The following is a 26310-nucleotide window of genomic DNA, read 5'->3' as shown; positions in this document are numbered from 1 at the left end:
GGGGCCCCAGTACACTGCTTTGCCCGGGGGCCCATAATGTTGTAAAAACGGCCCTGGGTAAACCAGCAATGCTTTTGGCACAAGGATTTGCTGAAATTTGAACTTGTTACGATGAAAGTTCAACGATATATTTCCATGTCAAGATGGATTGTGATTTTGCGGGGAATCTGCAAAGGTTGGTGTTCCTGTGCATCTATTACGGGTTTGGGAGATGCTGTCAGAGTGGCCTGAGCATGTAACTACAAAGTGTTGTCGATGGTATATACTACAGCCACTTTGCACTAGATCATTAGGGTGGTTGATGGAGTCCCAATAAAATGGGTTGCTTTGTCATGAACGGCGTTGAAGGTGTACTCGTCCAGACTCAGTGTAACAACACACTGAAAGTTTGTGGTGGTACGACGTTGGACTGTCTGGAGGTGAGTTATAAGCCAAGAATAACTACCCTCTGATCTGCTTTTATGATTGTCCAGTTATGTTTCTGGTTGACAATAACCCTCAGGATATTGACACTGGGGAACTCAACATTGAATGTCGATGGTAGTTGGTTTCAATGTAACATTGGAGATGGCTATCACCCGGCACTTGTGTGGCACTAATATTGTTTGTCATTTATCAGCCTATGTTTGAATTGGTCCAAGTCGTTGCATGCACGCATAGTATGCTTTATTTTCTATAGATTTGAAAATGGAATTGAACATCGTGAAATCATTAACAAACATTCCCACCTTTGAATGGAAGTAGAATCATTGATGAATCTGCGGAACATGGTTGAGCCTAGGACACTGCCCTGAGGAACTCTTACAGATATGTTCTTTGACTTGGATGATTATCCATTCATTTCCAAAACTACAACCATTGCACAAGTTTTTTTTCCCAACAATTGGATTATTAACCCTTTGACTCTAATCAAATTTTGGTTTTGCCAATACTCCCTGATATCACAATTGGCCAAATTTTGCCTTGATGCCAGGGCCAGTAACTTTCATCTGACCAATGTGTTCAACACTTTGGTCCAACACCAGGTGGGTCCACCAGCAATGGCTGCCTCGCCAACCGTCTGTCTGTCCTTTCTTCTTTTTGTTATTTTTAGTATGTGTTAAAAGGTATGTTTTAGTGTTCATTGGGTTTGTTTTATGTGGGGGGTGGGAGGGGTGTTGGGGGAGACTTTTTTTCAATCTCTTGCCTCGACAGAGATGCGATTCTTTTCCATATCGTATCTCCGCCCCCACTGCAGCCTAACATCATGGAGTTGGTGGCCTTTCCTGGAGACCAATGGACACTCCAAGCCGCAGGAGTCTGCAGGACCTTAACATCATGGAGCTTGCGATTCCTTTGCCTTTTCAGTCTTATAACCCGACAGAAAGGTTAAGTGGCTATTGGTTGTTGCCTGTTGGTATGCATTAATATCATTAAAATATCCTATTAAAGAAACTAAAAAGTTTCAAAACAATCTTTGTATTCCATTTGTGATCCATAGTTTATTGCTTGTACTAGATCATTCAAAAACAATTGATGCATCTCTTCCGTAGACTCCAATAAGAAACACAACCTTCTCATCAAAGCAAAAGAGGGATTTCCATTGAGAAATCTGTACCCCAATCCCTCTGCACTTGATTGAAGGGCAGACTAGAAAGGGCAGCAAAAACCATAGCAAAACTTTAAACACCACAAAAATAAAAAAGGATATTTAGCCAAAAATGGACCATCTGCATTAGAACTGTAATATTTGCCACTGGCATACCTCTGTATATTCTGTGGTAACTTTGCTACTTACCAGTTTGTAGAATTCATTCATGTGAGGTTCGTATTTGAATTTTGGGAAATGGAGCAGAAAGATTGGTCATACCTGCTTGAATTAATTTATATGTCAAGGATGAGAGATGAGTTGGTATAGAAAAAAAGAATATCCTTCTGGAAAAGGATTACGGTGCAATTCTTTTTACCATCGTTGATCTACTGGAAGTAAATAGTAACTCAACTGACAATTGCGATATTGTGGCTTGGCATTTCAGCTCAGGGGAGGGAAGACAGGGAGTGTGGTCAAAATATGTAAAGGTAAAAAAAATAGCCTACTGAATTGATCGTGAGATCAAATCTTTAACTCAATATCCACAATGTTTTGGACGCTTTCCCTAGAGAAGAGAACGGATTATCCAATAGGGAGTGAGCGTCTTGATGGCTTTGAGTAGCCTTCCCTCCTGCACATCAGCGTATGTCTACATACTTGAGTCTGTCTGACCTTGACCTAAGGCACAACAGTATCTGCACTATACACTCCTTCGGTTTGTTCAATAGGCAGGCAATAGTCCAAAAAAATCTCGGAACAGATTAATATAAAAACGAAGCAAATATGAGCAAAGAGGTCCTACTGCAATTGTACAGGGCCCTAGTGAGACCGCACCTGGAGTACTGTGTGCAGTTTTCGTCTCCAAATTTGGGGAAGGATATTATTGCTATTGAGGGCGTGCAGCGTAGGTTTACAAGGTTAATTCCTGGAATGGCGGGACTGTCATATGTTGAAAGACTGGAGTGGCTAGGCTTGTATACACTGGAATTTAGAAGGATGAGAGGGGATCTTATCGGAACATATAAGATTATTAAGGGGTTGGACACGTTAGAGGCATGAAACATGTTACCCCAATGTTGGGGGAGTCCAGAACCAGGGGCCACAGTTTAAGAATAAGTGGTAGGCCATTTAGAACGGAGATGAGGAAAAACTTTTTCAGTCAGAGAGTTGTAAATCTGTGGAATTCTCTGCTTCAGAAGGCAGTGGAGGCCAATTCTCTGAATGCATTCAAGAGAGAGCTAGATAGGGCTCTTAAGGATAGCGGAGTCAGGGGGTATGGGGAGAAGGCAGGAACGGGGTAGTGATTGAGAATGATCAGCCATGCTCACATTGAATGATGGTGCTGGCTCGAAGGGCCGAATGGCCTCCTCCTGCACCTATTGTCTATTGTTTATTGTCTATAAGCAGGGCATCACAGAAGTGCAGCAAGTTGTGCAGCTAGTTCACACATTAATCAACCAGGTTCAATCTCCTGTATGCTTTGTTATCTGTTTTCAACCGCATCGCAAAGAAATTCTGATTGGTAAGATAATTATCCTTTGTGTAAGTGGGTGGGAGGAGAATCAATGAGAGAAAATATGCTCCAAGGAATTAAGTGGGGGAGAATGAGATTGATAGGATTGCTCTCAGAGTCGGCATTGAGTCGATGGGTCATATGGGCACCTTCTATGTTGTCAGGAAATATGTATTCTTGTTGTAAAGTCACTATGACTGGTACGTTGAGGTATTTTATGAAACTAACAACTGATAACTATTTTATAATATGGCACTGTTTAACAAATATTTAAGTACTTCAATATAACACAAAACTCTGGGATGGGATTTAAATCCATTAGTACCAGTAGCATCATGAATTGTTCATAAGCCTCATTTGTGGGCAGTAATTTCTCTTTTTATTTTGCCCTGATTGGTATCTAATTTTAGATAAGCATTAAAATCAAAACTGAATGTTTCACTGCTGGTATTCATGCAGTGCCCATAATTGCTATTCTGTTGCAGCAAATCCCATAGAGAACTTCAATTTAGAATCTTATAGATGTTGCTAAGGCAACATCTCGAAAGGTGAAGTCTTTATTTGGTACGTATGGAGCAGACTATCTATAAAGGCTGCAGCTAATGTTGCTATTTAAAACCTGCAATTCTTATGAAAGCATGTGCATTGGTAATGCAAAACAAGGCAGGGTATTGTTTCAATGGACATTACATCTGGGATATTGTGTGGTAGGCAGTGCTAACATTGCATTCTGACAATGGTGTTATGAATTTTAGATTCCTCTTCACCCAAAGCACAAAGTTAATCACTGGGTAACTACTTACCCTCAGATATTCAACTGATAGAATTTCATAATGGGGACATGGTCTATCCAGCCTTGAAATTGATAGCTTTGTGGTCAGGTTTGTGGATGATAAAAAGATGTGTGGAGGGGCAGATAGTGTTGAGGAAGCAGTGTCTGCAGAAGGACTTGGACAGGTTGGGAGAATGGGAAAAGAAGTGGCAAATGGAAATAGAGCATAGCAAAATATATGGTCATGCACTTTGGTAGAAAGAATAAAGTCATAGATTAATTTTTAAATGGGGAATGGATTCAGAAATCGGAGGTCCAAAGGAACTTGGGAGTCCTGATGCAGGATTCGAAAAAGGGGTACTTGCAGGATGAGTCGGGGGTAAAGAAGGCAAATGCAATGCTAAGAGGAGAACTTCTCTAACTTCAGATAGCCCTTGTTTTCTCTCTCCATCCCCTCCCCCTTCCCAGTTCTTCCACTAGCCTTACTGTCTCTGACTACATTCTATCTTTGTGCCGCCCCCTCCCCTGACATCAGTCTGAAGAAGGGTCTCGACCCGAAACGTCATCCATTCCTTCTCTCCAGAGATGCTGCCTGACCCGCTGAGGTACTCCAGCATTTTGTGTCTAAATGCAATGCTAGCATTCATTTCAAGAGGACTAGTATATGAAGGCAATTAAGTAATGCTGAAGCTTTATAAGCCGTTGGTTAGATCACATGTGGAACATTGTTAACAGGTTTGAGACCCATATCTGCGGATGTGTTGGCATTGGAGAGGGTTCAGAGGATTACGAGAATGATCCCGGGGATGATTGGGTTAATGTATGAGGAGCATTTGATGGCTCCAGGCCTGTACTCACAGGAGTTTAAAAGGTTGAGCTGTAGGGATAAGCAGGAATTACTTTAGCCGGAGGGCAGTGAATCTGAGTAAATCATTGCCACAGATGGCTGTGGAAGCCAAGACATTGGATATTTTTAAAGCAGAGGTTGATAGGTTCTTGATTAGCAAGGGTGTCATAGGTTTCTGGAAGCAGGCAGGGGAATGAAGTTGAGAGGGAAAAATAGGTCAGCCATGATCTAATGGCGGAGTAGACTTGATAGGCCGAATGGCCTAATTCTGCTCCTACTGTGTGTCTTATGATCTTATGGAATCATCAGCCCAAAACACAGGATTGAGCCAGAGGTACACACATGAAATATAATTTGTTGCCTTTTGGAATGGTCTGCTCTTACATCCTGAACAATGTAGGTGACAATCCACAAATTCATTTTATACCATCTTTAGATATCTATTGGAGGAGGGTCCTAACCATGTTTGCCACCCCTTATGTTTGCAATAGGTCTCCATGTTCACAAAATGAGTTCTTCTACTACACAGATGGGAGTTCTACCTAAAACATCTGAATAAAATAGCTAGCTCTGAAAAAAAAGTTTTAGACAATCAAATTGTCCCTCTAACCTAAAAACAAACTGCTGGAGGAACTCCGTGAGTCAGCAGCATTGTGGATGGAAAAGGATTGTTGTCATTTTGGGTTGGGACCTTTAATTTTGTTTTCTCTCTAAATTCCAGCATCTGCAGTCTCTTTGTGTCTCTGTTGTGCCCCTCAAATCTGTTCCTGCAACCCAGTTATTTTGAACTCTTTTAGGTATCAGCCTATTTGATCAGTCTGAAGAAGGGTCTCGACCCGAAACTTCACCAATTCCTTCTCTCCTGAGATGCTGCCTGACCTGCTGAGTTACTCCAGCATTTTGTGAATAAATACCTTTGATTTGTACCAGCATCTGCAGTTATTTTCCTACACAGCCTATTTGATGCTATGAGTTTGCACAGACCAATATTTGGAACAGTACATCAGTAAGTTTGTCATAATTGAAGTCTCTACTGGTGACTTCCCAGTCGAATTGGCTAAGACTTTCTGCTGCAAGGCCATTAAACAATATATCCACTAAAGTGGAATCATCAGTTGGGATTGCTATATCCATACCTAGCTGATTTAGCAGAGATGGTTGCTGCTTGTGCAGTTATATTACAGTAAGGCAACAGAGCAGATGGGCGAGGTAAATCTGAACTAAGGAAAAAAGAAGACACTTTGTAGTTGTGCATCTATCCACTTAGAATAGGAGTCAAGACACACAGATAACATAAGTTATATTCTAAATGAGAAAACAATTATGTTTACTAGTACTTGAACCTCAAAATGTGGGTTATTATTTCCACCTTCCTGCTCTTTGATCTATTAATTGATTATCTGTAGATTGACAGTGGTATAAAGTTGATGTATATTACATTCTTATTTTGACTTTTGAAAAGATACTGGTGTTCAATATCCAAAGCAAAAAAAAAATATTGGGAATGCAGCACAGGCCAATTAACACCAATGAATGGTTGTCTGGTGTAGGAATTTATCAAAATGTGATATTTCTCCGATTCCATTGTCATCACATTTCTTAGTTGCACCTCTCTGGCAGAATCTCCAGGCTGTCTTCTGAGAGAGGCACTTATTTCTACAGTCCCTGCATCTACTTTACACAATTGTACAAAACACTTAAACTATGGCATTTATTTGGCAATGGTGAAAATTGTATAGAAATGTCAAGTTCACAAAAAAAGTACAATTCAAAACTGGCAAATTCCAAATTAGTCCGTCTATTCTCAATCATCAAGACAATAACAGCAGATATTTCCACTCATGCTAAACCCTTATTGAATGCCTAATGTCCACTTGGCCAGAACTCCCTGTTTCAAATCTCATCAAAGTCTTTCCCAAACAAGGACCAAAGAGCAGACATCTAGAAGTAAGTTGGGAGTAATTGGTCTCAGCATCAAGGCACCATTTGATCAAGTGGGCCTCAAGGAATCCTGATGAAACCAAAATCATTGGGCACGGGGAGAGAAACTCTCCAATGGCTGGAGTCAAACTTTGCACATGCATTGTTGGAGGTGAATCATCCTAACGCCAGGACATCACTGCAGGAGACCATCAGGTCATCTTTAATTACTTCATCACAGACTTTCTATTATGAGATTGCAAGAAATTCAATTCAGATCATTGATTGCAACAAGTTCAATTCCATTTGCACATCTCATAAAGTAAAACACCTCATGCTTGCCTGCAGTGAAATTTAAAAAAAAAACATTCAGACATTGAACAAGAAGTGACAGAAAATATTTGTACCAGAGAAGTACCAGTCAATGATTTTTCCAACAGTCAAACGATCTATCCATGACTTGCAATGGCATTAACATTGCCAAGTTCTACAAAATCACCATCCTAAGTGAACTCAACTGGACCAGTCACACATATATACCATGGTAAGTAATGGCTGAAGACTGGGTATCATGGAGCAAAGGCTTCACAACCTGACACCACAAAGCCTTTACTCCACCTGACAGAACATCAGGATGAGTGAATTCAGGAAGCTCAACACTGTCCCGCACAAAGCAGCCCATTTAATGTGAATGCATCCACCTCCCTAAAGATTCATTGCCTCCATCACCAGCACTCCGTGCGGTGTGCACCATCAGCAAAATGAACTGCAGTTAATTGGCCAGGCTAATTAACAGCTCAATCTAAGATTGCAAGAAATTGCAAAGATTTGTGGACATAGCCCAGACCATCATGCACACACCAAGCTCCCTTCCTTTGACTCCAACTACACTTCAAACTGCCTCAGCAAGGCCACCAGCATAATCAAGAATGAGTCTCACCTCCAGATTCAGGGACAATTTCTTCCCAGCTGTTATCAAGCAACTTAACTGTCTTCTCAACAACTAGAGAGCGGCCCTGACCTCCCATTTACCTAATTGAAGACATTTGAACTATGTTTAATCGGACTTTATTGGACTTTATCTTGCACTAAATGTTATACCCTTTATTCTGTATCTGTACACTGTGGACGGCTTGATTGCAATAATTTATCGTTTTTTTATTGACTGGAGCGCATACAACACTGTTTTTCACTGCACATCGGTACAGGTGACAATAATAATAACCAAACTAAACTCCTAAACCAACAACCTCTACCATCAAGAAGGACAAGGGAAGCATGTGCATGGACCTAACATCACCTGCAGCATCCCCTCCACATCGCACACCAGCCTGATTACATGTGTTACTGATCCTAGGCTGAATGGACTAATTCTACTCCTATTCCTTATGACCTTTATGACCTTATGGTCCATCATCATTGCTGAGTCTATATCCTGGAACTCCATCCCCAATAACACTGTAGGAACACGTCACTCGAAGTACTGGAGAGATTCTTGAATGTACCTCACTATTACCTCAAGAGAAATTAAAGGAGATTAACAAATGCTGGCATCGTCAGTGGTGCCCGTATCCTGTACAATGAGTAACTGGTACCATTAGACTCCACTGAAAACATTGTTGCAATCTTAGCTCTTTGACAACTGCTGGGTATTTAGTTATTAATAATTTAATTAATATCCTGTTACGTAAAAAAATAAGCTATTCTGGGAATCACCATATATGTATTGTGAACACTGCAGTAAGAAAGATCCAAGTAAGGAATTGGATCTTAGGGCAAATAAGCATGATCCTCTGTAGGGTTGCAGTATAAAAAAAATCGTGCTTTATGTGAGTCGATGGAAATCTCAGTTCCTTGTTTATCATTCCAGTTTCTCCAAGTTCCTCCTCCTATATCACTGCGACTTGAAAAGAAGTCTGGATGAATTTAGGGAGGCTCAGAGTTGGACCTAGTCGAGCTGGAACTGCTAGTTCCAATGACCCAAGTCCATTCTTGACTTCTAGTGTGGAGTATGTGAAGGTTGCACATTGCCCTGTGACTTTGGTGCTCCGGTCTCCTTCCTCATTCCAAAGATGTGCAGTTGCCACTGTAAATTACCCCTTATGTGTAAGTGAGAGGTAGAATCTGGAGGGATGTATAGGATTAGGGCTAAATAGTTGGTGTGGACTAGGTGGGCCAAAGGGCCTGTTTCTGTGGTGTCAGACTCTAAATGTTTCTTCCACGTTTAAGGCAAAGTTTCAATTGTCGAATGGGTCGAACATTGAGGAAATTCTGGATTAAAAAATGTGAATGACAAAGAAAATGCATTAATTCTTTACTGTCATCTTTCATCCATGGTAATCAGTTAAACAAATCAATTGGAGCATTCTAGAGATGGTATTAGGTGATTGTTCCTTTGTGGTCGCTACTGCCGGCTGCAGGAAACAACATGGTATGGGGCGATTTTGCTTATAATAAATTGTAGATTAGAGATGATGAGCAACAGGAAAGCTCCTTCAAGGTCTACATTCTCCCAAGATAAAATGTTTAATAATGTTTCTGTGATCTTGCCATGGCAAAATCTATTGTACAACTAAATCTTACGGTTCCTATCATTAATAGACTACTGCAGTACTTGCCTGCTTGCAAATGATAACCCAAAAATATGTTAGTATCTGTGCAATGATTAGAGACATGGACTTCTTATGAGCATGCAGCTAATGTGAAATAATTTCCATTGTTAACAAGGTACAGTTTGGTTGCTTATTTTCCTGTGCAAGCTTTTCCTTTGTGCTCTAACTTTCAAGCCTTTTTTCCACACCTTTGTGGGATTGTTAACACTACAAATTTCTCTTATTATTAGATTTTCTACTTTTTTGACCCTTCCTTAAGATATTTTAACCAATGGCAGCATCCAACGGTGCATTCAATTCATTTTTACCGATTATTTTTTTCTCCTGGCAGTCAGCCATTTGTTCCGATAATTGTACACTCTAGTTTGAGTTTTAGACATAAATGGCTTATAAAGTGCTTTATGTATGTTAAAGGTTCAATTTTGAAAAAAATTCTGATTGACTGATAATTCTCATTACAGCCAACACACTACAAACTCTCATGTGTTTTGCAATTAATGAGCAAATGCAAGCTTCACGCTGAATATTCTGTTAAAGAAGAATTTAGGTCTGGAGTTCCTTATGGATACATTAATTAAACATTTTAGTTGGATCAAATGCTCCATTTTGAATTCAAGAGCAACGCATTTTTTAATTGAGCACAGCCTGTACATAGTTTTCCATGTTTGTGAAGGAAAAAAAAAAAATCCAATGGAATTAAACACACATTTGTAACAGCTGGGTGATTCATTGCTTATTTTTCTCGTTACAGGACAGCTTTCCCTCTCGTTTTGGAGGAATTCATTTTGTCAATCAGCCTTGGTATATTCATGCTCTTTATACTGTCATTAGGCCCTTCCTGAAAGAAAAGACCAGAAAAAGGGTGAGACATATGTACTCGGAAATTTATAAACGAATCAAAGCTATTTGTTATCAATATGTTGGATTGGCAGAATCTGTACTACAGTCGGTAGCGAGTGGCTATTTTCTGTGCACTGGCCATATTAGGGTTTTATAGCACTACGGTTTGGTGCATAATTCTCCTTTAAAACTGACAGCCTTAATGAAAATTCTCTTTAAGTGTACCACCCCAGTGGGAGCACAGGAACAGTTAATTGATTTTGTGTATGAGACACTGCACTGAATGTAGATCAGGTTCATTTCATTATGTTATGTAAGCAAAAACAAATTGTCCCAAGAACAAATCATTCATCTGTTCAGGGCCATTTTCTAACTGCACTCACCACAGGGAGCTTTGTCCACTGAAATCCTGGTGTGTGCAGCATATGTTACAATGCACACTCCCAGGCAATGGACTCTGATTGAATTGAATGTTATAAACACACACTTTTTTAAAAAAAATCATGATCTGAAAATATAGTTTTATATTGAAATTTTGCATCACTCCATGCCATCTCATGTATTTGTATTGCCATTAACTACAATACCCCCCCCCCCCCCCCTCCCCCACATACTGGAGACATTGAAACACATGAAGCTGGAAGTGTGTAGCATCAGCAGATATTATTGTATGCTGTGTCACCCGAGATACAAACATTGAAGAAAAAAAATCCATTCTCACTTTTTGAATCCTTTTTAGATCACACATTCATTTAAAAATTCACAATGGGATTATGGTATTTCACTTGGATTCTCCCTTATGCTAAGATTTAGCAGAGAAACCTTTGTACCTGCCCATGAAAGATCGTACCCAAGAGTGCTGGAGGGATATTTTGCAAATTCGAGCAGAAAATTCACTGAAAATTGACAGTACCAGATTTTTCTATGTTTGATAGTGATCCAGTAACAGCTCCTTTAAAGTAACAAGATGTAATTGTTCCAAATAGACATAACTGAAAATCAGTTGAAGGATATAGATATATTATGGTCATTTATAGACTAATTGCTCTTTGCAGGTTTGCTATTTGCTTAATAACGTGCAACTCCTGTCCTTGGTCAGTAGAAGCCAATTCAAAATTGTAGCCTTTTTACCTTCCTCTTAAACCACACTAAATGAAATACAGAATTTTACTGTGTGAGAAAAAAAGTGGCAAAAATATTTCAAGATGTTAAGGTTAAGGAGCATATTGGATTCTGCTAGATAGTGTTAATTAAAATTTGAATAATGCTTTTGAAAGTTTTCTGTTGTTTCATCATTCCTATATTAATATTTACATGCTGTTGCTGCATTACCTTTCCAGATATTTATGCATGGAAATAATCTAAACAGTCTTCATCAGCTCATTCATCCCGAAATACTGCCTTCAGAATTTGGAGGGATGCTGCCGCCTTATGATATGGGAACATGGGCAAGAACACTGCTGGAACACGAATATGATGATGACAATGAATATGTTTGTGATTCCTACAATATGTCTTTCAAGGATGTAGAAAAGACCCTGTCTCCAAAATCTATGAAGAGGTCTGTATTCTTCTATTTATCAAATCTGCTTTAGTATCTTTATATATATCTCTCTGATAAATTTTATTTCAATACAGGAATCTGCCAAGTAGGAAAGTACCAATCTCCCTGAACAAACATGGAGAAAAACAAACTCTGGTGTTTTTCCTTGAGAAGTACCAATTTATTTTCTTTAATTGTGGCCTTTGACTATGAGTAGGTTTCCTGAGGGAGCTGCTCATGGATCTGTATTAATTTATACTGCAGTCACCAAGCATGGGGGACAGGCCCTACCACTTACTGAATCAGCATCAATCGTGCAGCATCCATTTACAATAACACCACGTCATTCCCACTTTAAAAAACAAATCTCCCCCCCCTTCCCATTAGCCTCCCCCAGATGCTGCCATCGACCCACACATTATGGTAATTGGCAATGATCATTTGACCTACCAACAATTTAATAGATGGCTAATCTTGTTGACTTTTGTGCCTGTATTCTTGTCTGATGCCAACCCATTAAGGAGTCAGTCTTGAGTTGAAAACACTTAACTTGTATGGATATAAAAATGAGGGAATTCACTACTTAAATAATCACAAATGCCACATTATGGCAAGAAATTTATATTTTTCCCAATGTTTTGATAATTTCCCGTTTTATCAGTTATAAGATCAGCTACCAATTGTTGATCTAGCAGCAGAGCTTATGACCATTTTAACTGATCTTCTTTAGATTGTTGTCAAGAGAGATATCTGAAAAATGAACTTGGATTATTTGAAAACACTAGCAAACTACTTCACAATACGGGTGGGGCTATAGATATGGTTGTCAAGTGTTTCACATTAAACATAGAATGTAGTACAGCACAGCACAGGGCCTTTGGTACACAGTGTCCATGCCGAACATGATGCTAAATTAAAGTAATCTCCTCTGCCTGCACACGATCCATATCCCTCCATTCCGTGCATATCCAAAAGTCTCCCAAATGCCTCTATTGTATCTGCTTCCACCACCATCTCTGACAGTGCATTCCAGGCATAACCACCCTTTGTGCGTAAAAACAAAACTTGTCCCACACTACTTCTTTAAGCTTAACCCCTCGTATCTTAAATCTATGCCATCGTGTCCTTAACATTTCCACCCTGGGGAAAACGGTTTAGAACGTCTCCCCTTTCTATGCCTCTCATAGTTTTATATACTTCTACCAGGTCTCCCCTCAGCCTCCAATGCTTCAGAGAAAAGACTTAAGATAAATTGGTGCTTCCTGCCAATTGCAGTTTAAACAAGCCAAGATTTAATTTCTTTCAAGATGAACCTCACATTTTACAACAGTTTTTCAAAATGTGGTTCAATAAAGGAAAATTAAGATCGGGGCTTTCTTGCATTGTCATGAAATTTCCACCAGAACACCATTCTTTCGATTAGAACCATAGAGTTATACCATCAAGACCACATTGATCATCAAATACCTATATGTAACAATGCACCATTGATTTCCAGTTTATTCTTCTTGCATTCTGATCAATAACCCCCACCTCCACGATTCCACCACATACTTGCACATTAGGTACAATTTACAGTGGCCAATTAACCTACCTCCCATATCCCAAAGATTTACATCTTAGACGTCAAAGCACCTGGAGGAAACTCATATATTCACAGGGAGAGTGTATAAACTCTACACAGACAGCATTGGAGGTCAGGATTGAACCTGGGACACTGCAGCCATGAGACTGCAGCTTCACTAGCTGTGCCACTGTGCTTCCCATTATCTGATTGACTGACCTACTAATCTATAAACTCCAGGCTGAATATATGTCATTAGAGGGATGAATGTAATAATATCATTATTCTCATTCCAACAAAAGTCTCAATGAAGTTGAATCTTTTCTGCTTTTGAACAAAATTAATAACTGCCACTAATTAGTCCCCCAACGATAAATAACAAATGTAAACATAACCCAGTTATAGCCTAAAAATGGACTGCACTTTGTCATCATCATCTTATCCAAATGAACCTTCTTTTACTCTCTTGCTCTGTTTGACGATACCTCCAAGACTTGGTCATTGATTGAAGTAATTCTGCGCCAGTCATTTCATAAAATGAAATGTGCACAACCTGAAGAACAGTAGACCATAGCTAATATAGAACAAATTGCACACTTTCAGAGCATGTAATTAAAAGTTAATGCTTATATAAGAGCAAGATTCAGAAATGCATCATGAACTAATTCTGGATATTTGTATAAACCAGCTTCAACCAGTCTCGGTGCATTCTAAGTACTCATTATTTTCTGAGTGTGGAAGCTCCTCAGATCCTCTCTAAATCTATTCTCCCTCACCTTAAATCTACGTCCGCTCATTTTATCTACCTCTGATGAAATGAACAAAACAGATCTGGCTGTATTTATTCTAAAATGTTGAGTCTTTCCTTAAAACTCTTTACCTAGTTCGACTTTGGTGTCATGTTGCTTTTGGCTCAAGACTGCTGGGAATGTCCTCCAGTCAGTTTATGAGCTCCAAATGGATTCAGAGAAAGATCCTTATGCTCGAAGGTGAAAACTCAAGAATCATGAGAAACGATGATTCCCAATCTCCATCTCAAGGTGAACTGCTGATGGCTGTTGAGCCTCACCAGACAATTTCCTCATCATTCAATTGCCTGAAATTGACCAAAAATAAAGGGCTGCAGCTTTGATTTTAATACCTTTGACATTTAGAGTCATCTCAAAACTCTTAGAGCCATACAGCATAGAAACAGGCCCTTAGGCCCAACTTACCCGCACTGACCATTTTATAGGTGCACCTATTTCTCCCATTAGCCCACCCCTCTTTCCTTCCCCCATCCACCCACCCATATCCCTCCCTCTGGCTTTAAATTTCACTCCTCGTCTCTCCTTTTCTGACACCCTTTTATCTCCTTTTCATCTTTAGCCTTTATCACTTACTCCACCCATCTGCAAATCAAACCCTCCCCACCTCTTTTCCAACATCCTCCCCTACAACAATCAGTCTGAAGAAGGATCCTGACCTGAAACGTAGTCAATCCATTCCCTCCACAGATACTGCCTGACCTGCTGAATTGCTCCAGCACGTTGTGTTTTGCTTCACAATGGAAGACGTCAGGAGATATGATTGTGGGAGGAGAACTGAGGATAATGGGAAGAGGGCTAATTAAGACCACCAGGTCTTCCGAGCACCACATTAAAAGTAAACCCAAAATGCTTTCATTTACTTTCTTGATGGTGGCTGCTTGGTAGACCAGGCAGTGTGGTAAACATGAGCAGGCATACATTACTTACAACAACCCAGTTGTATTACAGAACTGCACAGGGACCCAATTATTATTTTAGGCTGTTTCTTCGAAAGGTGCCTGATGAATTCTGGAGGTTAGGTACAAGCTGACCTGCTAATAAACTCACACTGAGAAATTGACAAAATACAATCCAGAGCCTGCATTATGTCCAGCCTAAGAAACACTGCAACAATGCTACAGTGGTAGTGCAAATTTAGCTTTGGAAATAATTGAAATACTTGTAACCTGTAAAATACATTTATTTATTCCGTTTGGATAATTTCTGCATGCATCAAACACACCCTTCGACTCAACTCGTCCATGTCAACCAAAGTGCCCATTCACGCTAATCATCTTTGCCGCAGTTTGACCCTTATCCCTCAGTTGGAGGAGTTGTATTGTCCCACTTGTCACCTCTTGCATTTGGTCAGGCAGATCTGACAGCATGCTTAGCATCTGAAGATTCCTCTGCATCTGTCTTGCCACCGGCACCCCACTCGTGGTCTTCAGATGATCCTCCAGGATTGTACAAATTTGTTGATTCCCATTGTAGTGAGGTTGTTCTCTCTTGGTTGGACAGCAGCCAGCTGGTGCTTTGCAGTCACCGTGTGACGTGCATCCCTCACCACCAAGATTTGCACCAATCTCTGAGTCAGGCATAGTGAAGAACTGGTATCTTATTCATTTTCCCTCTTTCTTATTTGCTCCCTCCAGCATGCCCACTGGCACCATTTGATTTGTATTTTTTCCCTTTCTTTGAGGAAGGGCCACCTCAGACTACCATGGGGAATGAAACAATGGATAATGGGCCAGAAAATATGTTGTTGGGTTCTTGTTGATACAGCACCATGCATGTTTGCAAGGCTGTGCGCTGCTGAACTCTGTTGTAATATCTGCAGCAGAAGCACCATTGAAGTGCTTACCCGGCACATTAGACATCCCGCCTGCTCTCCCAACAGCCTGCCAATCCCTCCCAGTGATGTTGACTCCTATTCAGTGGGAGTGGGAGCCTCATTGTACATTAACTTCCTTCTGTTCCTGCCAACGTCTGCATAATTGGAAAAGATAAAGAACATTAGTAGATTTGTCATGTTTCCATTTAAATAATGGCCCCCAAGTGGGGATTGTGGGGTCGGATTATGAATGATGATGTGAGGCTAGGGGGCAGTTTTAGAGATGAAGTGATAGGTGGGAGTGTGGATGGAGTACAATTTTGTTCTCTATGTTTGGAATGGTGTATGAGAGCATGAACAAGCTCCTTTGTATACATCAAACCTGCTCAAGTCATGAAGCTTTAAGAAGTTGCTCCTTGGTACTGGGATTATCAGAGTGGCTAGAGACCCTCCCTGCCTCCTCCTGCCAGCTTCACCTATCAGCGCCCTCCAAAGGTGCCTTGCCTCACTGCAACAAAGGATCTTGCTCTTACATTTAGATCGCATTATTGTTATGCACACCAGAGTGCAATGAACTTCCTCGTACACATGAAGCTCACAGAGAAACAGTATACATACAGTAATGATAAATGCAACAGTAATATACTGATGATAAATACAAAATTATATGTGATGAATACAAAGCAGCAGAATGGTGCAAAATTACCAAATCCAAAGGTTAATTAAAGAGTTCTCTATCCTCTTATTTTCCCAATAGCCTCTCTGTATACCTTTGCCACCATCATGTGTGATGATCTTTTTCTATACTTGTTGAGGCATGTGGCTTTAATGTCTGATGACCTATGAGATTGATGTATAACGAGTGTATAGGTTCTATACTGTACCTTGTAAAACAGTGCTCATCCTATTTTACCATATAACTCTAGGTGAAAACACATTATTACTTTTTTAATAAAAAGGTATTTTTAATCAATTTCACATTCTTTGTATTATAAGTACTGTGCTTGTTTAGTGCACCAGATTTTTTTAAATTCTAATTACTAGCCAATGAATTGCAAATTCTGCTCACAAGTTAATTACTCCCTGGACAACTCATAATACTGTTTATGCTTTTATTTTTATGCTTCCCTACTCTCCACTAGATATTTACAAACTGCACAAAACCTTATGTCCTCCAGTTATCAGCCTCTCAGATTTTTCCTGCGACTATTCCGAATCTTTGAGCCCAGGCACCTAGCAACATATGATGAAAGAATGGATCGACTGGGCTTATATTCACTGGAATTTAGAAGGATGAGAGGGGATCTTATAGAAACATATACAATTCTTAAGGGATTGGACAGGCTAGATGCAAGGAAAATGTTCCTGTTGTTGGCTGAGTCCAGAACCAGGGATCACCGTGTAAGAATAAGGGGTAGGTCATTTGGAACTGAGATGAGGAAAATCTTTTTCACCCAGAGAGTTGTGAATCCGTGGAATTCTCTGCCATAGAAGGCAGTGGAGACCAATTCACTGGATGTTTTCAAGAGAGTTAGATTTATCTCTTTTGGCTAACGGAATCCAGGGATATGGGGAGAAAGCAGGAACAAGGTACTGATTTTAGATGATCAGCCATGATCATATATATCATATTGAGGGGCCGAATGGCTACCTGCACCTATTTTCTATGTTTCTACGTAACAGGTTATCGTGAATATTTTGGGATAAAGTTCAAAGAAACTCATGTTTGTGACCTTAACCTATTGCTGTGTGCACTACTTTGATTTTGTAGATCCCAGTCGGTGGTTGAAGCTGGAGTTCTGAAACACATAGACAAAGATGATGAGAATACCCAGCCTTTGCTTTCCCTGGATTAACATCTTCCAAGCCACAGAGTAATTAAGAGAGAATAAAGCACTTCTTCGAGAGGGGATCTGCACTTAACACAGAGGATACTGTATAAACTACTGTGGTAACATGTCACTTGGTATGGACATTGCAAACTAGAAGTAGGCTGTAATATTTGCAGATGCATCCTCGCCTGCCTGTTTGAATGGTAGCTGTTGGTAAATGATGTCTTTATTCAACAAGTGGAAGTGCCAACTTTATTGTAAATACATTTTCTTATCATCATTGGAAAGTATTCAAATTCCATTCAGCAGAATTCAGTATAAAATAACAGTGGAAATATTTTCTGAGCCAGGTTTACCAATTGCACAGCCTGTACCAAGTGCTGTCTGGTTAATCTTTTACTTTCACCGACCGCCTTTTCCTTGAAAAAAGGTAATATTTTGGTTGGAAAAAAATAGCTTTGTCCCAAGTTTAGGGTTCAGTATTTCTTGTCAGTTTGATTGTTTAATGTGGTAATACTATAAGAATAATACTTGCATTTGTATTGCGCTTTATCGCAATGACATACTTCAGAACAATCCATTAAAAACATTTCTTTCCATCACACTGTACACTAAAAAAAGATATTCTACGGTAAATATGAGCTGGGGCAAAAATCCAAGCTGAAAACTCTTATTCGGAAATGTTCACTTTGGATATTTCTGTTGCAGACTTTTAAGAATAGATTCTCACCTTTTCCAATTTTCACAGAGAATTACAATGAATTTTGCAACACAAAGATAGTTATTCGACCTGACAAATCTATGCCACTCTTTTATGTTCCACCTGTGTTAGCCCACTTCAGATCACATCAACCAAGCTGTCTCATGCATGTTATTAATCTGAATTCCATTTAAATGCATCCATGTCGGCCATCTTTCCATTTGGAGATTTCTCCTGAATTCTTTATTGTGTTTATAATGGCTTTTTTCTATTTGGATTAGGACTCCTGCATGGAGGGCAAATTGCAAAGCATTGTCTAGAGTTAAAAAACACTCACTACCAATTTCCTAGCTTGCACCCTTCGATATTCCTGCCTCTTAAAAATATACTTATTCACTTTCTCTATTTCAGCTTCTCCCTGGGTGGGTTGTTTCACACATTGATCTTTCTCTACATGGATGTTACACTCAAGCTCTGTTTGCTATTTTTCAAATCTAAATATACATTGTGTTTTTTTGACCAAGATTTTGTGTTAATAATGTTCTGGAATTCCAGTGTATTTCTTTTTTTGAGACCTCAGTAATTTATTAAGATCACCCCTGAGTCATCGGACTTTATAATATGAATATTTCGCATCTTTTGTTATACCACATGTATTTTATCCTGTTTTTCAGTTTTGTTGATGTTCTTTGTACTCCCAAATAAGTCAGGATCTCTCTCTCCTGTGGCAGTTGTCAAGGACTGGTATTTAAAGTAATCTCTTCATTTACCTCAGGCTGTACAAGCCAAGATCCTATTTAGCTTTTTATTTTGATGGTTTAAAGACTTTTTATATTAGTTTGTTTTAACATGACAAAAAGGGAGAGAATGCAGTACATTGTAAGAAACAACAGTGTTTATGTGGATGTAAATCATGTGTGTGAAGTTACCAATGCACATGCTCTTTCGTCAGGGATGCTGGACTATTGTGAAACCTGCAAGAAATTAGAGAAAGAACATGTTTGATTTGTGATTTCACAACCCTTTTAAATACTTCTGTAGTGTGGCCCTTGTTATTATGAGGCACACAGAGTTGAGGTTGTTACTAGGGAGGCAGCTATAATTCTGGATTATTGATCCAAAGACACGAGGCCAATGAAAATAAACCTTGTATTTAGTCACTGTAAATGTGGTCATGAAACTATTGGATAGTCATAAGAACTCTGGTTCATTAATATCCTCTAGGGAAGGAAATCTGTTATTGTTTCCCTGAATGACCTTTATGCATCTCCAAACACACCAATATAGATGACTCTCAGTTTCTCAGATAAGTTAGTCTCCACAGTTAAGAGACAATTTGCGATGGAAAATAAATAGCAGCATTGCCAGCAATGTCCACCTCCCATGAATAAAGTAAAAACATAGATCAGAAAATCTAAGAACAAATTTGTAGGCAGCAAATTTCTCTAAATAGCAGTTAGATAGAAGTTTAGGCTTGTTAAAAAAATAGATAATGTATGTACCAAAAATTGTGTTAGAAGGAACTGCAGATGCTGGTACACACCGAAGATAGACACAAAATGCTGGAGTAAGAATTTCATTGTTCGATCTGGGACATATGGCAATAAAACACTCTTGACTCTTGAGTAACTCAACGGGTCAGGCAGCTTCTCTGGAGGAAACGATTAGGTGATGTTTTGGGGCGAGGTAAACCAAAAAGACAGGATATTTTGGAAATTAAAGGTTGAATTTAAAAAGGGAAGAGATGAAGCAAAGGTTTGAGTCAAGTCCTGCTCGAATATTTATTCTTTGTAATTAAGCCACATTAGGAAACCATTGAAAAACAGCACAAAATCAAAAACAGAACCAGACTGGTTGCAGGAAACACAACAAGCAGAACATTCAACTTCAGTTACAGGTAAAGGAAAATAAAGCAGGGTAAATCAATTGGCTATTGTCTGTGCTATGTACCATTAAAATTCAAAGACATGATTTGACTTGAATGCTCAATTATTTAAATACTTAAAATTATTTAAATACTTAAAAGGTCAGTGAAAGACATTCAACAAATAAGATTATTCAGTTAAATTTAATGGTTGATAAATATTAAAATGTCCAAATGTGTTTTTTTAGGAGCCAACAATGTTTTCACCCATCCTATGTAATTTAATTAATGGATGCTCAATCTTTTTGCTTCTAAAGTCTCTTATTCACCTGATAAAAGAGCCCTAAATAACACACCAATCAATTTTTGGTATAAATCGAAACATTTGAATTAATTAATACTTTCTGGTCCCATGAGTCAAGTCACAGTGAAATTCTTTGCTTGTATACCCAAGGTGTACCCATATGCAAATAGTCGCCACATAGTGGGTGCTTACAAAGTTACAAAGTACCCCCGAGCCAGGTCCCCCTTTGTTCACCTCCCCGCTCCCCTCCTCACGGCGGTCCCCCCAGGCCTGGTCCTCCACGCAAAGCAATACTGACTGTTCCTCATTAGTCTTTGCCTTTTCAAACACAGATGGATTATATCTTTCAGAATCTTTTCCAGTAACTTTCCCACCACTGATTTCAGCCTTACCCGCCTGTAGTTCCTAGTTCCTGCCATGACTTCCCAGCCCTTAAAAAGGCACATCAGCCATCCTCCCATCTTCCTGTACCTTACGCATGGCTAATGATACAAAACTCTCTACTAGATCATACTGGATTTCTGCTGTTCATTTTTCAGTGTAATTGTAAATAGCAGAAGTACCTTGTGGATGGATGGCCCTCAATAGATTTGTGGGCCAGAAATAATTCTGAAACAATAACTGGGTCCTGCGCTGTTGTGTGTATGTACAGATAAGACACACATTTTATGTCTTTGAAATTGTGCACCTTGGCAAACTATATTGTCCTTTTTGCTAATTTTTGGATTTAAAAACTTCACACATCAAATGGGCAAGAGTAATAACATCCCACATGAAGTGCATGTTACATTTACAATAGAGTATTATTCATTCGTCATGTTTTAAAAATAATATTTAAGTTTGGATGAACAAAAATGTTCTTCCTCATACACTGGAACCAGGGCTTGCACTGATCTTTGTAACTATTTTCATGTCCTCTGGTTAAACTGACAAAGTACGTCAAGGCCTGTGGGCTTACATCAAGTGCAGCATGTCCCTTGCAGCATGACGAGAAATGTATTTTAATCCATTTTTTGGGTGTTTGAAACCCATGTTATGAAAAACACTAACACTGAATTGAAGAGTTGCCAAATACAAGAAAGAATGGATCTGGGCAAAAAAACAGGTTAAAACTAATTTAGGGAAGTTTAAAACCAGAAGGCAATACTAAAAATGTGGCTGCACACTTGTTGACTAAAACTGCATGAAATGTTCTCAAGACATATCCATGCTGCACTGATCATTGGTGACAGCATCTGGCCTTAGATTAACTACCCTCTATGGTGACCACAGAACTGTTACAGAAAGGGCTGCTTTGGAGCTGAGGGAAAAAAACCACAGGGATCTTTTGTATGTGGACATCCACCATGTGATCATCTGTCCTGTTCAAGTCCCTTGTTAGGACTGACCCTTTGCCATTGTGAGATGCAGGATGATCAATGAGGTAGATGACAATGTGTAACTTTGATATGAACAGTGTAACATCATGAAGTGCATGACAGGAAAGTGTTAGATATATTAAGATGAACTGTGCACCAAAGAGTGTTGACCAATGTCCCAATAGGTGCAATTTCTTCTGAAAGTGATCGCAAATGCAATCCAAGCAGGTTTAAATCACTTAAAATGTGAATTGCATATAAGAAAAAGACACCAATTAGTCCAATTTCTAGGCATTGATTAGCAAAAGACTGAAACTAATTGGGCGCATTCTGTTTGTGTTGAGAAGCTTTCCATTTTTTAAACCCTTGAGGTTTTTATTTTATTCTTTAGTGTATGGAGATGAATGAGACTCTTCACATTGCCTGCCAGCTTACATGTGAGAGCTTGCAAGAAATGCCATGGTATATCATTAGAAATATTTATAATCCCCAAAATCACAGTATATTGTGCAGCATCCAAAGTAGAATATCATTTTTTGATAACAACCGTTATTGTGAAAATGCAAATTAGATAACCCTTTTAAAGTAAAATCATTGTGTGAATCAACAGTGCACACCAGAAGGTTAGATTATTCACTAAATTAAAGGGATTGATTCCTCTTTTCCTACAAATGAACCAAACTTGCAAACTTACATCTCTTGTTGGTGTTAAGTAGTCTTGTTATCGCCGATACCCTGAAATTCAAAAGTTGTGATTGGTTCCATAAACTTTAAAAACAAGAAAATCCAACTGCATAATATTTTCCTTCTGAGCAATGATAATTTAAAAGAACTGCATTGAGATTAATGCATCCTTGCTTTAAGGCATGGAGTGAAAAACAAGCAAAATAAAAATGATGCAGACAGTAGGTAAGGCTTGTTATTAAACACACACTCGTGCTTAACTCAACCGCTTATTTAAATTGCTGGTGTGTATCACTGTAGTGAAAAGGTGTTACATCACAACATAGATCAGTACACCACAGAAACAGGCACTTCAGCTTCCAATGCTGAAAACAATTCAAGTTTGTCCAGCCACCCCCTACAGATAATACTATCAAATGCAGGCAGCATCCAGATAAACCTCTTCTGCATCCGCCCCAAAGCTGAAACGCCAGTTACTTGGCTAGGCTTGATTCCCAACACGCCCAGTTTGATCCCACCTCCACTTGGACTATTCACACATTATATCAAAAAAACCTTCTGAATGCATGTAACAAATTATGACCTGGTGTCTAAGAAAGAACAATGTTATTTTTAATATAATTTTCAATTAAAACCCATTTGAATGAAACAATATTTACTATATCACATTTTCGAAAATAATGCATTTTCTTACAGTCACCATAAAAGGTATTTTTTAGATCTTTTGCCAAAACCTGAACCATAGGAATAAAATGAGAACTCGTTGTTATGGTAACTGGAAAATGGTTGATTATCCACTCTTCCAATTTTTGTTTTGTTGTTTAAAAAACCCCATTTCTTGTGCTTTTAATTGATGCGGCAGTTATAGGTGATGTTTTTACAGGAACACTATAAATTCTTAAAACTGTGCCATTTTTATTCTCTTTCCATTTTTGTGATCAGGATCAGAACATAAAATGAATGTTAAAATAGGAAATAGAAACTGGTATTGGTGATTTGTGATATACTGTATATTGTACACAAGATTGAAGCTAGTTTTACATGCATTTTATGTAGCATTTTCATACAGGCATTTTATGAACTTCAATGTGATGCAAGTTGGGTTGGATAAGTATGATTATTTTAACTTACCTCATTGAATCCATCTTTGTATTTATTTATTTATTGATGAATATTATAATGTACATAATTTCACAAAAATTATGCTAATTTTAAGCCAAACTGTTTAGAACTATATTGTACATAGCTAACAGAAAGTACTGTTTATTCTAAATTTATAGCTTCCTTTAACAATACCTTCCAAAGTTCACTTGCAGAGAACCATTCCAAGTCCTGCTTGTTCACACTTAGATGCTATCATTCAAATATCAATTAAATCTAGCAGATACTGGTTCAAATGCCCTCAGCTCTTGGGATTTAATGGGGCAGTATTGAACTAATAGGGAAGGAACACAGAAGGAATCTGGAAATAGCAGCTACTGTCCTTCTGAGGACCCAGCGTGGGACATGGGAGAAGGGGACCAGTATGTCTTTTCTCACCAAAATTCCCAGTTCCTGCTTCATTTCCACATGATGACCTGAAAAACAGTTTACCAGGTTATCAAAAAGGGAAGAGTGGGTTCCATCTGAAAGAGATTGCTGAGCTGTATCAGTCTCATGATAAAGGAGGTTAGGGACAAGATTATGTTCCAGTGGCAGCAGTGATGTCTCTCTGAGCACCTGTTTCTTCATTGGGTGCTAAATTTATGGCCAAACTGCTGTAGGTAGCAATTGGGAAATCATGAAATTAGATGACTGTCTCAATCCCATCTTCACCGCCATACGCAGATTGGTGGAGCTACCTTCTCTGCGGACACAAGAAACTCTGCATCTCACCACTGAAACCCACAGCATTCAAACATACACTGGCAGCAAGTTAGTTATCTCACTAGTTCAGGCTTGGAATATTTGTCAGCATATTGTACTTGCTACCTATAGATAAACTGTACTGGTCAGCTTGCTGCAAGCATGCACCTTCCTATAATTATAATTTCTGCACATGGGACATTTAAAGTTGCAAAATAAATTATTTTCCAGAAATTATGGGAAAGGCACTGTAACCTATTGTTATGCAATTTTTTTCATGTGTCTGCAAAAATATTATTTATCTTATGTAAGAGCTTTCATCAAAACTCCATGTTATGTATTTTCTCTTTGTATACGGATGGTGACCTTCAGCGTGAAGGTACAAGTTTGTCAAGTTTCAATCTTTTTGAAGTAATACTCACTATTTTTTGGCTGAAAAATGTGAACTGTTTCTGTAAGTCCTACTCTTTGAAAATAAATGCATCTCTATATATTTAAATAGCCTCATAACTAATCAGAAAGAATTACTTGGTAATAGGTGCAATTATAATTCACTGGTTGAGATTCAATACTAAAATATACAGAGGCATGTGCATTATATAACAGTGACATGGGTGTTTTGTCTCAATACTTCAAATTTGGTTTTCCGGAGTATTCAACTGACTAATGCTCAGAGAAAGTGGGAAATATTACATATGGTTGCTTTAAATTGGAAGGTTGCAAAGGAATTTCTGGCATCTCCATAAGAAAAAGTGAGGTCGGGTAAAGGGCCGCAGTATTACTGTTAGACATGTGACAATGACATGTACTCCGCTAAACCCGCAATGCTGAGAACATTGCAGAGCAATTTGACAGGAAGCAACTATAAATGAGATGAGTGTTTCAAAACCATTAGATAAATATTCATACTGTGAGAAATCAAGAATAGTCAATGATTGGGTACCACCCTCCCATCCGCAGTGCTGGATGAAACCCTTGTGAACAAATAAGTACATCCTGGAAGTCCTGCAAGCTTGGACCTCTGGTAAATAGAACATAGAACTGTACAGCACAGGAACAGACCTCTCAGCCGTCACTGTTCATGTCGAACATGCTGCCAAATTAAACTAATCTCTTTTGCCTGCCCACCTGATCCATACCCCTCCATACCTGCATATCCATGAGTCTACCTAAAAGCCTCCTAAATGCCATTGTTGTCTCTGCATTCACCACCACTCGTGGCACCTCCCGCTCTTTGTGTAAAAGGTTTGCCTCACACATCTTTAAAATTCCCCCCGTATGACATAGAACCCATGCCTTCAGTTATTTGACATTCTCACCCTGGGAAAAAGGCTATGACTGTCCACCCTATCTCAAGATCCAACTGTACATCATTGCTGTTAAGAGTCTTCCCACTAACTGTATACCTTCCCCTTACATTCAACTTCCCAAACTGCAACACCTCAGTTTAAACTCCATCTTCCATTTCAGTAGCTGATCTATATCCCGTTGTATACTTTGACAGCTTCCTTACTGTCTGCCACTCCTTCACTTTTTGGCTAATCTACAAACTTACTAACCAACCCATCTACATTTTCATTCAAGTTACATATACATCTCAAATAACAGAGGTCACAGCACCGATCCCTGCAGAACACCTCTGGTCACCGACCTCCAGCCTGAAGGTCTACACTAGAAGTCAGCTCTGAATCCAAAGTATCAAGTCACCATGGATCCCATCCATCTTAATCTTCTGGATCGGCCTACCGTGAGAATCTTTGTGAAAGGCCTTACTACAGTGCATGAAGACAATGTCCACTACTCTACCCTCATCAAATATCTGCACTACCTTCGCAACAACCTTAGTCTTTTTTTAAATTATAGCCTGTTCCAAGGAAAGCTATGCTTAAAATGAGTACATTTTATCCCTAAGAATCCTCT

The 26310-nt window shown here is 39.0% G+C and overlaps 1 protein-coding gene across 1 annotated transcript in view; it reads left to right on the top strand.

Moving 5' to 3' along the window:
• clvs2 (clavesin 2) overlaps positions 1-24869 on the top strand; it is a 59682-nt gene extending 34813 nt beyond the window's left edge. The window contains exons 3-5 of the mRNA XM_078399586.1: positions 9986-10096; positions 11415-11635; positions 17575-24869. Coding sequence (XP_078255712.1) covers positions 9986-10096; positions 11415-11635; positions 17575-17659 — 417 coding nt within the window. The 3' untranslated portion in view covers positions 17660-24869. The remainder of the gene's footprint in view (positions 1-9985; positions 10097-11414; positions 11636-17574) is intronic.
• The last annotated feature ends 1441 nt before the right edge of the window (positions 24870-26310 follow it).

This window comes from Rhinoraja longicauda, chromosome 5, assembly GCF_053455715.1.
Source record: "Rhinoraja longicauda isolate Sanriku21f chromosome 5, sRhiLon1.1, whole genome shotgun sequence".
In the NCBI taxonomy this organism is placed as follows: Eukaryota; Metazoa; Chordata; class Chondrichthyes; order Rajiformes; family Arhynchobatidae; genus Rhinoraja; species Rhinoraja longicauda.
The sequence above is the reverse complement of the archived record's forward strand: the minus strand, read 5'-3'. Positions and strand labels throughout refer to the sequence as shown.